Here is a 14,520-nt window from a genome sequence, read left to right as displayed (position 1 = left end):
TTGTGACTTACATGACGTTTAGAGCGCATTTTATGGCCAATTCATGCAAAACGCCACGTAATCCCAAAGGGTTCACATACTTTTTCTTGCAACTGTAGCTGAAGCAATGAATACTTTACAAAAGGAAACGTGATGAGCGACAACAATTTCAAAGGACAATGACTTTAAACTATATAAAAATCCAGAATAACTTTGAGAGTATGAATCAACTCATTTTCAACTTAATTTCACTCCAAGAAATTCCTCAGGAAAATACAGTAGAGATGACTGAACAAGATTCTGAAGACAGAGACTCAAAGAAGGAACCTTATAAAATGCTCATTTCAAAAAAGGAAGTCTATGATAAGCAGCAAAAATTTCAAAGGACAATGACCTTAAATTACAAGGAAATGCAGAATAACCTTGAGAGCATGAATCAAGTTATTCTCAACTTAATTTCACTTCAAGAACTCTCTCAGGAAAATATAGCAGGGATGATTAAATATAATTTTGAGGATAGAGACTTGAAGATGGAATCATATAAAATAAAAAATTATCATTTAATTCAATTGGGAAATATTTTAATACGTCTAAACAGCTTTGAAGATAAGGAAAAGAATGAGAAAAAATTCCCTTTAGGGAAACAAATGATGATGAAACATCAGGAAAAAGATGGGAATATATCAGAAAGAATACTTCAAAAAGAAACATTTGTTTGAATATGGCTAAGAAAAGGGAAAATTGTGAAATATATTACTCTTAGAAGGAAATTTTTTCTTCTTTTTCTTCCTCCAAATCAATATAATTGTGGGTTTTTTTGTTTGTTTTTTGTTTTCTATTCTTCTGAGTTGAATTGATTTAAACAAAAGCAAACGTTTTAGCTACTTAAATGTGATACGAAAAATATAAAAAATGGGTTTTGAATGAGATTTAAAGTATTATATGATTAGAACTATTGAATGGAATGTTCAAAGTTTAAATAGACTAAATACATTCTTAGCTATGGAATGAGAAATTGAGGGAATAAATATATATTAAATTAGGAGAAATACATATTTTCATATGTTATTTTTTGTAGTCTAGTACTTAAATCCACTAATGTAAATATAGTTGAATGTTGAACTGATTGTTATTTGTAAGAACATTTAGAATTTGGAGGGAGAAATAAGCTGCTCTTCTTTCTTTTTTTGTTTCTTTGTTTCTTTTTTTTTACTTATTGATTGGGAAATATAAAAATATGAGAGGGTATGGAAAAAACAGAATTAAAATTAAAATTAGCAAATTCTTCCCTTGTCAACTTCTCTGCTTTCTGGTTTTAAAAAATACTTAACTAGATAAATATTTATATTTTAAAAGGTAGTAAATATTTATAGCAAAGGAAGCCAAGCAAAATACAAGGGTTAGGGATATTATTTTAGTCATATGTTCTACAGAGGACAGTTAAAAAATAGAATGTTGGTGAATGCAATATTAATGCATTATTTGAACTAGTTTGGGGGGAAATTGTCCCTTTCCCCTTTAGAGATATCAGAATGACATTTAGCTGCTGCTAATTCCCATAATTCATTTATATGAAAAAGGCCCTTTGTCTTTGTATTACTGAGTGCGGGAAGTATGTTGATCATCCCAACTCCTGGCAGACCTAGAAGCAAAATTGGTATCTATGGTAATGTAGAGATCAGGTTTTTTTTTAAATAGCCATTTAACCCACTATCTACAATCAATCTGTCAGGGAACTCTCAGTAGCTCCTTTTATTATTGGACAAATTATAATTTCAAAAATTATGCTTTGTTGTCTAAAGGCTATTTTGAGGATCCAGACAGTCTATTTGTGACCATTTTTATATCAATTGATCAGATACTATTTGAAATAGTTTTTAATGGCTAACTCAACTTTATTTTGTGCAGATGTTAAATTTGCATCTGTTCTCCTTTGTGTCTGATAATTTATTTTAAATGTTGGTTTCTTATGTTCTACTTCAAGTTTATTTTAAATATCAAATAAAAAAGATCACTATTGTATTGATTATTTATTCACCATCATCCCAGCTAGCTTTGGTATGAAATCAGATTAACATTAAAATAGCAAGTCATGAAGATGAATGCACTAATATGTAAATTGGTAAGAGATGTGATTTCCCCCCCCCCCTCCTTTTGCTTATCAAGCGAATGCAAGGAAGAAGTGAGCTACAGCCCCAACACCTGACTGTGCATATGGTAACATTATTTATGGACAGTGTCTAGTGACACAAAAAAGACATTCAGTTGCTGTTGAAATGTCAATATTAAGAGATGGTGTCAAGAATAACAATCTATTGCAGTGTTCTGGGTTGGTTTTGCAAACTTTTGTGTGGATGATGAACCATTTCCATTATTTAAGCAGCAACACTCATGTATTGAAGAGTAAGAATTTACCAATACAAACAAGTGAGTAGAATCCAATGAAGTCTAGAAAATTAGTTACCAATCTACAGCACTTCCAAATAATATATTTGTAATTTTCTATTTCTTGCATTTTTACACAAAGGCTTTCTTTTGGAACTCATGCTCAAATTCCTAGATTTCAGTACAGGTCTGCATTTCGTTTACATGTAATTCCACTGAACTTTCCCTTTTGTATGGACTCTTTTTCTGAATATGTTATACAATACTGTTCAGCTTTGTATTCAGTCTCCTGTACCAGTATCAGAATACTACAAATAGACCATATTCTCTTGGAAAGTTCTGTAAATGTGTTGTTTGTTCCATTTAATCTGTTGCATAGTTTTGTTGTGGTGGAAAAGTACCAAGGAAAACTTAATAAAATACGTTTAAGTTTTTAAACAGAAAAAAAATCAGGGTTATAGAATGAGATTATTTTGGCAATATAATTTTTTAATAGTCATAGTTTCTTGGCAAAACTATTCAAAAGTACTGACATTTTTAGACAAAGCCGAGACCAAGAAGCCATTTTAACTCATGTTTGATGATTAAGTTGGGTAAAACCAAAATTTTATCTAGAAGTGACTATTTAATCTGCTACAAATCATTGTTTTATTTTCTGTTGGACTATTTCTCCCTCTCTTTGTTTCCTAGGATAAAAAAGATAAAGTTTCCAGGTTTGATACTATTCGACATTCCATTGCTGGTATGATAAGATCACCAAAGTCTATGTTAGGCTCGTCATCGGTAAGTGGGCAGGTAATATATTCTTATGTCTTTATCAAGAAAAAAAATGTTTTCACCATTTTCTGTATAATTTTCTGTTATTTGCTGCAGGATCATTTGATTAATGTTTATAATACTTCCTATATTGAGAATGGTATTTCCTAGCAGTTTGCAATAGATGAAACCCATCACTAAAGAATTCAAACATTTGAACTCCCAAAGTACAGGTGCACATTCATTTAATAAGCAAAGTTTCAATTAAACTGAAATGTATATAAATAGATTTTATTGTGATCAAGCAAGTCATCAAATTTCAAGTATAATAATAATTGAAAAAAATTGTCTGTCCCTGTCCATAAGAGTTACCTAGAGTCAACCTTTCAGTCTAATGGCTAGTATCAGAATGCAAAGTTAGGCTAACAGGGTTAAAACAAAAGGATGATGAGGTATCAGAAAAGAAATACTGTATATGTTGATTGGTCCATTTGGGGCTTCTCTTAGTCATTGATCTGCTTGTCATGTTTGTACCACTGCCTTATCTGATTGTTAACTTCTAAATTAATTAAACCTGTGGATGAAGTTTCATCAGGGTTTTCAGTTAAAAAATGTGCCAGTATAAATTACATCATTATTTTCCAATCTCAGCCTTTATCTGTCTTATACTCTCACTTCTTGTTAAAAATTTGACTTACCTTGATGCAATATATTATAGGTAAATATGAATTGGAACAGCTTGTTCTCAGATAGGTTATGTTAATTTTAGTTCATCTTCTGACCAAAACCTGGCTCACCTAAAAAAGCAAACCACTTTGAAGATATAATATTTGTTAAGTATGCAAATAACAAGAGTGTACACTGGGCTTGCAGCAAAGCATTGGCAACATCCTGACCCAGCCCTGAGCAAAAAGCAGAACTATAGCTTATAAACCTTTGGCATACTACATTGAAAGGACAAGACAAAGGCAGACAGAATAAAATACAGCATGACGCTGGAATGGTTTTGATAAATGGATGGTTTTCTCATTATTTATCCTTTATTACTAGATCAAGCATGCTATAGCTATATTATCTTCAAGATATAGGCAGTGAATATAAACAAAATGGTTTATTGGCCTATTGGTTTCTGTTGGATACCTTCTCCCGAAGTCAGGATCGATTCAGTTTCCTGCAAATGTTTCTTTACAAGTGCACTTTTAGTAGTTCACATGAAAGGGGCGGGGGAGGAGGCATCTCATAAGATTGATAATGATATGCAGCTCACACGTGAATGGAGGGGTACCTTTATTACCATACTGACTAGAACATAAGTATATAATCCAGTATTACAAGAAAATCATTCATGTGCATACAGTGAAGGACAGATGGGACAATTTTCCAAAGGATGTGGCTACTTCAGTCTTTAAGAAAAGAAACTAATGTTATAAGAAGCTTCTCTTTGGAATATTTTGCACAGCCCTATTAATGAATGCACAGAATAGTAGAGCATTATTCTCTGTTCATTTATTTATATCTATTAAATTTATATTATAGCGTATAACACAGCGAACTTCCTTGTTGTATTCTAATATATAATCCAAAGAATCAAGTCCTGCACAAATCCATACAGTCTTTTTGAAACATTTTTAGAAAGAGTTTCCTATGTCAACTTTCACAATCTGCAAAAGGTGACTGGCCCCAGGTTACCCAGCTGTTTTCATGCCTAAGGCAGAATTAGACCTCAATGCACAGTCTTCCATTTTTAGCCCAGTACCTTTAACCGCTACAGTAACTTAATTCTCATATTTGCCATTATATTAATCATTTTTTTCATGTTTTTCTTTAAGTTTTTTGATGTAATATCAGCCAGTGAAAAACCCCTGGCAGAACAAGATTGGTATCATGGGGCAATCCCAAGAATAGAAGCTCAAGAGCTATTAAAACAGCAAGGAGACTTTTTGGTGCGAGAGAGCCACGGGAAGCCTGGGGAATATGTCCTTTCTGTGTTTTCTGATGGGCAACGGAGACACTTTATCATTCAGTATGCTGATGTAAGTTTGACATTGATTTTTTAAGTGATTGAAGTGCACTTGATTTCAATAGCTACATAATTAGTTTTAAATTATACTTAGATTGCTAAATAATTATGCACAGCTTCGGTATTATATTACCTACCTGCTTCTTAAAGCTAAGAAATCATTATCCACTTCATAAGAGCCACAAGTACTGTTCTGTGCATTTGGTTCAGGATTCAGTAGTTTTCTATAGCGATCTTTCAACCTCTGAAATGTTGAAAGGAATGTTCTTTGCTCTCTTGTTAATTTCTAATTAGAGATCTTTAGAATTGTGTGATTGCTAGTTGCCATTTTTATCCTAAAATGCACTGATCTAATTTTTTGGAGAGGTGCAGTTCTTTATTTTTCCAGCGTTGGTTCTTCCAATTATTCTTGAATTTCATGACTAGAACCTTATGTAGAAATTTCTGAAAATGATAGCAAACCACACACACACACACACCCCAAATAGGCAAATTAGTATGTTAACAATTGCAGTGCATCACTGTGCAATAAGACTACTGCAGTGCATTCTACAAGAGGCTGCCTTTCAAGAGCATTCAGGAACTGGAATTGGTGCAAAATGCAACTTCCCAATAGTTGGGTTTTACCTCCAAGTAAAATATGTGCCTTAGTCCCTACATTCATTGCCTGCAGGTTTTTGAATGCAGTTCAAAATGCTGATTTATTTTTCCCCCTGTAAAGCCTGTGTGGCTTGTGCCTGGTATTCCCAGGAGCAGCATTTCCTATTTGAATTGGCCAGTACTGTATGTTCATGCCAGAAGAAACACTTGATCGTACCCCAGTTCCAAAGAAGTGAGGGCAACTGAGGCCAGGAGATACTACTTTTGTATTGCAGCCTCCTGTGGAATAGCCTCCCCCTTAGCTTGCCCCATCTGTTACAAAGTTCCTCAGAATGGAGCTCTTCTGGACAGCGTTTGGTGAGTTTCTATATTGCCACCATCTTTAGTAGTAGTAGATGCTTGTATTAGATGCTTGTATTACTGCCGATGGGCTGAGTTTTTCTTTTTTATATTCTATGCTTAGTTTTTTATATTTGTACTCTGGATTTTTAAATTGTTGGTTATAAATTAGGAATGTTTCACTGTTGATGTTATAAACTGCAATGAATCTGTAGCTGACTACACATTATATAAATGGAATGAACGAAAGAAAAAAATATAAAGCAGAATTTTTCTCAGGAACACTGGCATATTTGGTTTCCAGACTGCAGAGTTGTACACAAGCTGTTCCTGTTCTTCAGAGGTAAACTACTAGTAAAAGGGAGGATGGGGGAAGTTAATTATTCAAACAAATTCTCCTAAAATCTTGAAACTGTGGTAGGAGGATACCTATGTTCCATTTTTTTTACCCTAATCCTGATTTTAAATATATGCATGTATAGCCAGCCAACTTGTCATAAAGCTGTAGTAGACACACATAGATAATTCACAATTGTTTCATTGAATTGTGAAATAAATATTTCTAATTTGAGGAGTGATTAATTCATTTTTTTCACACAAACGTCTTAGTAGAAATAAATCACTCAAGCATTTAAATTTAAAAGAATCCACAGATGGAAAACACCTCAAGCATTTTCCGCTTAAAAGCCTAAACAGGGAAGATTAATATATGAAGTGTGTGAAATAATGTTTTCTGAATAAAGTATGGATGGAGATTATATGAAATTATGGGATTGGGTTACTACTCTGCAAGAAGCAGATATTAGTAGAGCTAAATTGTTGTTGTTGTTAGTTGCGAAGTCGTGTCCGACCCATCGCGACCCCATGGACAACTTTCCTCCAGGCCTTCCTGTCCTCTACCATCTTCTGGAGTCCATTTAGGCTCACGCCTACTGCTTCAGTGACTCCATCCAGCCACCTCATTCTCTGTCGTCCCCTTCTTCTCTTGCCCTCAATCTTTCCCAGCATTAGGCTCTTCTCCAGTGAGTCCTTCCTTCTTATTAGGTGGCCAAAGTATTTGAGTTTCAACTTCAGGATCTGGTCTTCTAAAGAGCGGTCAGGGTTGATCTCCTCTAGGACTGCCTGGTTTGATCGCCTTGCAGTCCAAGGGAGCTAAATAAAGAGTCTTAATTGTCTATGTCTTGAAAACCTCCTGAAGTACAATACAAGATATATTTAGCAATCTGAAATTTATGATGTAATGATTACTGTATTATATAATCATCTTAAATTTGGGGTATTAATGAAGTTTTTTCAAAACCTGTGCTCAAATATTATGTCAAAAGTCTTCATTATTAAAAGCAACTGTAAAGACAATAGTAGCTGACCAGAACTATTTCAGAAAAGCAAATTTTGTGAGTGTGTGTGTGTTGTATTTTTTTTTTATTGAAAAGTTTTAAGATACAATTTTCCTTTAAAAAACCCCCCCTTCCCCCTCCCTCCTCCCCCCCTACCTTCCCCCCCTCCCCCCCTCCCCCCCCCGACTTCCCAGAGCTAAATACAAGGTATATATATAAAAAGCAATCATAAATAATCATATACTAACAACTATAAACTCTAAAGTCCATCACTCTCTAGCTTATATAGGATAAAACAAACCTTAGTAATATTAAATATATATATAAAAAAAACTAAAAGAAAAAAAGAAGAAAAAAGAAAGAAGACTTATTCAAATGCTACATAAAACTTCTTAACCCTATACTTATTCTGGATAAACTCAATCCATTTTCTCCATTCCATAATATAGCGTTCTTGCGAATGATCTTTCAAATAGGCCGAAATCTTCGCCATCTCTGCCAGGTCGGAAACCTTTAAAGTCCACTCTTCTATAGACGGCAATTCCTCTTTCTTCCAATACTGACCTATCAAGAGTCTTGCTGCCGTAATTAAATTCAACATCAACTTAGTGTCCACAACTGTAGCATCTGTAATTATTCCCAACAAAAAAAGTTGCGGACAAAACTTTATCCTCTGTTTAAAAATCTTCTGCATGTTCCACCAAACTTTTATCCAAAAAGCCTTAACCTTTTTACATGTCCACCATATGTGAAAATATGTTGCATCTTCATCACCGCACCTCCAACATTTAGGCTGATAATTCGGATACATACTTGCGAGCTTTTTAGGATCTAAATGCCATCTATAAAACATTTTGTAAAAGTTCTCTCTTAAATTTTGAGCTTGAGTAAATTTTACGTTCCTGACCCAAATCTTTTCCCACGTGTCCATTGTGATAACTTCCTGGATATTTTGGGCCCATTTTATCATACAATCCTTAACAAGCTCTGTTTCTGAGTCAATCTCTATCAATGCAAGATATATCCGTTTGATATGTGCTGGTCCCTGATTTCTAATTTGCTTTATCAAATTTTCATCAGACATTGTAAATCCATTTTTCTGGTCTTCTTTCCACCTGGCCCGTAACTGAGTATATTGAAACCAATTTTGAACAACCTTCTCTTCTCGCAAGAGGCTATATGATTTCAAACACCAAACATTTCTTTCCAAACTGAGGATCTCCTTGTACGTAGTCACATCATGTTTAAAGCCAGCATGTATATTTTCTATTGCGTGTTTTGGAATTGCCCACAATGGTATCTTGCAACTTAACTTATGTCTATACTTCTTCCAAACTCTCAGCAATGCCTGTCTTAAAATATGCACCCTAAACACGTTGTCTACCTTCTTATCATACAACAAATATGCATGCCAGCCAAACAACAAATCATGGCCCTCAAGATTTAATAACCTCCCTTGCGTCAGATTAATCCAATCACTTATTCCTACTAATGCAGCAGCTTCATAATATAATTTAAAATTAGGCAATTTAAGGCCACCTCTCTCACGAGTATCCTGCATAATCTTAAGTTTAACTCGTGGCTTTTTCCCTGCCCAGACAAATTTATTGATACCTCGCTGCCATTCCTCCAAGTTAGAATCTTTCTTAAGAATCGGTATCATTTGAAATAAAAATAAAAATTTAGGCAGGACATTCATTTTTACTGCTGCAATCCGTCCCAACAAAGACAATTGCAATTTTTCCCAACTCTCCAATTCTTTTTGAATTTTCCCCCATAGTTTTTCATAATTATTTTTATATAGCTTTGTATTAGAGGGCGACAAAATCACCCCCAAATATTTAACCCTTTTAACAATCTCAAATCCAGTTAATCCTTCTAAGAGAGCCTTTTGCGAAGCTGTCATATTTCTGGCCAAAATTTTGGTTTTCTGTATATTAACTTTAAATCCAGAAACCTTCCCATATTGTGTTATTATCTCCATCAGGTCCACAACAGAGTTCTCTGGCTGGGTCACTGTAACAACCAGATCGTCTGCGAATGCTCTCAATCTGTAGTCCTGATCTCCAATTTGTATCCCCTTAATTTTTTCCGAATTCCGAATTTTAACCAATAATATCTCTAATGTTAACACAAATAACAAGGGCAATAACGGACACCCTTGCCTTGTGCCCTTCTCAATATTACATGCTTCTGTCAAGCTATTATTAACTATAATTCGGGCAGTTTGTTTTTGATATAATGCCCTAATCGGTTGTAAAAAAATTTCCCCAAAATCCATTTTATCTAAAACTTTCAACAAAAATTTCCAATTCAATTGATCAAAAGCTTTTTCAGCATCTAAAAAAATTAGCACCGCAGCGATCTGGTTGTTCCTTTCCAAAAACTCTAACACATCAACTATATGCCTCACATTATTTTTCATTTGCCTACCACTAATAAACCCCGTTTGATCCCCATGAATCACCTGTTGCAGAACCCTCATCAGTCTATTGGCCAAAACCTTAGCAAATATCTTGTAATCTGTATTTAAAAGCGATATCAGTCTATAATTTTTAACTTGTGTAGCATCTTGGTCTTCCTTCGGAATCAAGGAAATAAAAGCTGTTCTCCAAGACGGTGGCACCTTTCCCCCCCTCTGGATTGTCTGGAACAGTTCCTTTAACGGTTTTATCATCTCTAATTGTAAATTTTTGTAATAGGCCGCAGTCAAGCCATCCGTACCTGATGCTTTATCCACCTTCAATTCCTTAATTGCTGTAAAAATTTCTTCTTCTGTAATCAGTTGATTAATCCCCTCTTTTTGTACTTGCGTAAGAACCGGGATGCTAGCATTCTCCAAATATATATCAATATCTTTTTCATTAATTTCCTCTTTAGCATATAATTTCGAATAGAAATCCACAAAAGCATCCTTAATAAGGTTCTGTTGAAACACAACCCTTCCTTTATACTCAATCTTATCTATATTAGAAGCCCTTTGTTTTTTCCTCAATCTATAAGCTAACCATCTGCCTGTGTGTGTTGTATTTCTTGAGCTCCACATTATTTTTTTATCACTCAATACTCTAGGACCGTGGTGGCAAACCTATAAATGGCATTTTCCCATTTATTTTAGCAGGAAACATACATAGGGCTGCCTAGCAAAGTAAGTGCCCTCCTAACCATACCCAAGCACTCTGAGTTTGTTGGCAGGCAGAGCCCTCTCTTTTGGCATGCGTGCCATCACCCCAGTCCTACACCTTCAGCTGGGTTTTATAAAACCTTTTCGCTTTAGGCCTCCGCCACTATGTGGAAAAAATAATAATAATGGCGATGTCTATTTTGCTGTATGAGTTCATGGTGATCTAACCCTAACCCTAAGTGCAATCTTCCTCCAATGGCATTTTCCCATTTATTTTAGCAGGAAACATACATAGGGCTGCCTAGCAAAGTAAGTGCCCTCCTAACCATACCCAAGCACTCTGAGTTTGTTGGCGATGTCCATTTTGCTCTATGAGTTCATGGTGACCTATCCCTAACCCTAAGTGGAATTTTGCTTCAATGGGATTTTTCCCTGTATTTTACCATGAAATATAGATAGGGTAAGGGATGCGGTGGCTCAGTGGGTTAGGACGCTGAGCTTGTCAATCAGAAGCTCGGCAGTTTGGCGGGTCGAATCCCAAGTGCCGTGTAACAGAGTGAGCGCCTGTTACTCGTCCCAAGTTCTGCCAACCTAGCAGTTCGAAAGCATGTAAAATGCAAGTAGAAAAATAGGGACCACTACGGTGGGAAGGTAACAGCGTTCCGTGCGCCTTTGGCATCTAGTTGTGCTGGCCATATGACCACGGAGACGTCCTCGGTCAAGTGTTGGCTCTTCGGTTTTGAAACGGAGATGAGCACCGGCCCCTAGAGTTGGAAACGACTAGTACGCATGTGCGGGGGAACCTTTACCTTTACCTTTATAGATAGGGCAGCCTAGAAAAGTAAGTGCCCTCCTAACCATACCCAAGCAATTTCTTGGCAATGTCCATTTTGCTCTATGAGTTCATGGTGACCTAACCCTAACCCTAAGTGCAATTTTCCTCCAATCACATTGTCCCGTTTATTTTAGCAGGAAACATAGATAAAGCAGCCTAGAAAGTAAGTGCCCTCCTAACCATACCCAAGCACTCCGAGTTTGTTGGTGATGTCCATTTTCCTCTATGAGTTCATGGTGTCCTAACCCTAAGTGGAATTTTCCTCCAATGGGATTTTCCCATGTATTTTACCAGGAAACATGGATAGGGCTGCCTAGCAAAGTCAGTGTCCTCCTAACCATTCCCAAGCACTCCGAGTTTCTTGGCAATGTCCATTTTGCTCTATGAGTTCATGGTGACCTAACCCTAAGTGGAATTTTCCTCCAATGGGATTTTCCCATGTATTTTATCAGGAAACATACATAGGGCAGCCTAGAAAAGTGCCCTCCTAAACATACCTAAGCACTTCGAGTTTGTTGGCGATGTCCATTTTGCTCTATGAGTTCATGGTGACGTAACCATAACCCTAAGTGTAATTTTGCTTCAATGGGATTTTCCCATGTATTTTACCAGGAAGGATAGATAAGGCAGCCTAGAAAAGTAAGTGCCCTCCTAACCATACCTAAGCGCTCTGAGTTTCTTGGCAATGTCCATTTTGCTCTATGAGTTCATGGTGACCTAAGCCTAAGTGGAATTTTCCTCCAATGGGATTTTCCCATGTATTTTATCAGGAAACATACATAGGGCAGCCTAGCAAAGTGCCCTCCTAACCATACCTAAGCACTTCGAGTTTGTTGGCGATGTCCATTTTGCTCTATGAGTTCATGGTGACGTAACCATAACCCTAAGTGTAATTTTGCTTCAATGGGATTTTCCCCTGTATTTTACCAGGAAACGTAGATATGGAAGCCTAGAAAAGTAAGTGCCCTCCTAACCATACCCAAGCAATCTGAGTTTCTTGGCATTGTCCATTTTGCTCTATGAATACATGGTGACCTAACCCTAACCCTAAGTGGAATTTTGCTTCGATGGGATTTTCCCAGGTATTTTACCAGGAAACATAGATAAGGAAGCCTGGGAAAGTAAGTGCCCTCGTAATCGTACCTAACCCCTCCGAGTTTGTTGGACCTAACCCTAACCCTAAGTTGAATTTTCCTCCAATGGGATTTTCCCATGTATTTTACCAGGAAACATGGATAGGGCTGCCTAGAAAAATAAGTGTCCTCCTAACCATACCTAAGCTCTCCTAGTTTCTTGGCAATGTCCATTTTGCTCTATGAGTTCATGGTGACCTAACCCTAACCCTAAGTGGAATTTTCCTCCAATGGGGTTTTCCCATGTATTTTACCAGGAAACAGATAGGGCAATATATAAGTGGGTTTTGGGTTTCAGTTTGGACACTCAGTCTCTAAGAGGTTCACTATCATTGCTCTATGACAAGCGTTACGAAGTAACCAAGGTTTGACTTCAGTGGGAAGAAACGCCCTGTTATTTGTTTTCATGATTCATCATCATTGTGTTTCAAAGGAATATTAGCCTGTTTAAAAGTTCCCTAATTATTTTTTGGATTACTGTATATTCTCATTTTGCTTTATTCCATATATGAACAATATCCATTTATATCCTGTTAAAATAGTTTAGAGATAAAAGAGATACTGTATTTTTCAGCTACTTTCAATAGGAGATGTTTCTATTGTTTTGTTTTAAAAACAACTATTAGAAAATAGGTCTGAGGTTGCTACTTTATTCTAATTTTTATTCCATGGCTTATAACAAAAGTTATATATTCTGTTGTGAAATACTGTATTTTCTTTGTTAAAACTGGGAGTATTTCAAGAGCAACGAATCAATCTGGTGGTGATGTTTCCAGTGTTGGAGCATTCACCATTTCTGGAGGCAGTTTGCTCCGCTGGTTAATTGTTCTAACTGTAAGGAAGTTTCTCCTAAGTTCTAGGTTGCTTCTCTCCTTGATTAGTTTCCATCCGTTGCTTCTTGTCCTGCCTTCAGGCACTTTGGAGAATAGCTTGACTCCCTATTCTTTGTGGCAGCCCCTGAGATATTGGAAAACTTCTATCATGTCCCACCTCGTCCTTCATTTCATTATACTAGACATACCCAATTCCAGCAACCGTTCCTTATGTTTTAGCCTCCAGTCCCCTAATCATCTTTATCGCTCTTCTGTGTACTCTTTCTAGAGTCTCAACATCTTTTTTACACCGTGGTAATCAAAACTGGATGCAGTATTCCAAGTGTGGCCTTACCAAGGCATTGTAAAGTGGTATTAATACTTCACGTGATCTTGATTCTATCCCTCTGTTAATGCAGCCTAGCACTGTGTTGGCTTTTTTGTCAGCTACAGCACACTGCTGGCGCATATTTAAGTGATTGTCCACTAGGACTCCAAGATCCTTCTTACAGTTACTACTATTGAGCAAGGTACCGCCTATACTATCCCTGTACATTTGGTTTTTCTTGCTTTACTTTTTTCACAATTGAATTTCATTTTGTTAGATAGCGCCCAGTGTTCAAAGTCTGTCCAGATCCTCCTGTATCTTAAGCCTATCTTCTGGAGTGTTGGCTATTCCTGCCAACTTGGTGTTGTCTGCCAATTTGATGAGTTCCCCATCTATCCCCTCATTCAAATCGTTGAAGATGTTGAAGAGCACTGGGCCCAGAACAGAGCCCTGGGGCACCTCATTACACATTTCCCTCCATGTAGATGCAGTTCCATTGAGGACCACACGCTGAGTACGGCCACATGCTAAGCTACGAATCCATCTGGTGGTGATGCTGTCTAACCCACATTTTTATATCTTATCAAGTAGTAGGTTGTGATCTGCTTTATCAAATGTCTCCAAGTAAATTATATCCAAAGCATTCCTCTGGTCCATTAATTTTGTCACTTGATCAATGCAATAAGATTTGTCTGGCATGATCTGTTTTTGGCAAACCCATGTTGGCTTTTAGTAATGACTTTGTTTGTCTCTAGGTGTTCGCTGATTTGCTGTTTGATTATCTTTTCCAGAATCTTCCCAGCTATTGAGGTCAGGCTGATAGGTCTGTAGTTTCCTGGATCTATTTTTTCCCCTTTTTTGAAGATGGGAAC

General features: G+C 36.5%; 1 protein-coding gene across 1 annotated transcript in view; it reads left to right on the top strand.

Annotated features, from left to right (window-relative positions):
- Window positions 1–14,520, top strand: part of FER (FER tyrosine kinase) — a 146,152-nt gene that overhangs the window by 57,994 nt on the left and 73,638 nt on the right. Inside the window, exons 11-12 of the mRNA XM_083351497.1 lie at window positions 3,055–3,147; window positions 4,950–5,153. Coding sequence (XP_083207623.1) covers window positions 3,055–3,147; window positions 4,950–5,153 — 297 coding nt within the window. The remainder of the gene's footprint in view (window positions 1–3,054; window positions 3,148–4,949; window positions 5,154–14,520) is intronic.

The sequence above is a fragment of the Vipera ursinii genome (genome assembly GCF_947247035.1).
Source record: "Vipera ursinii genome assembly, chromosome: 2".
NCBI lineage: Eukaryota > Metazoa > Chordata > Lepidosauria > Squamata > Viperidae > Vipera > Vipera ursinii.
Note: the sequence above shows the minus strand (reverse complement) of the source record. Positions and strands in the feature narration are given on the sequence as shown.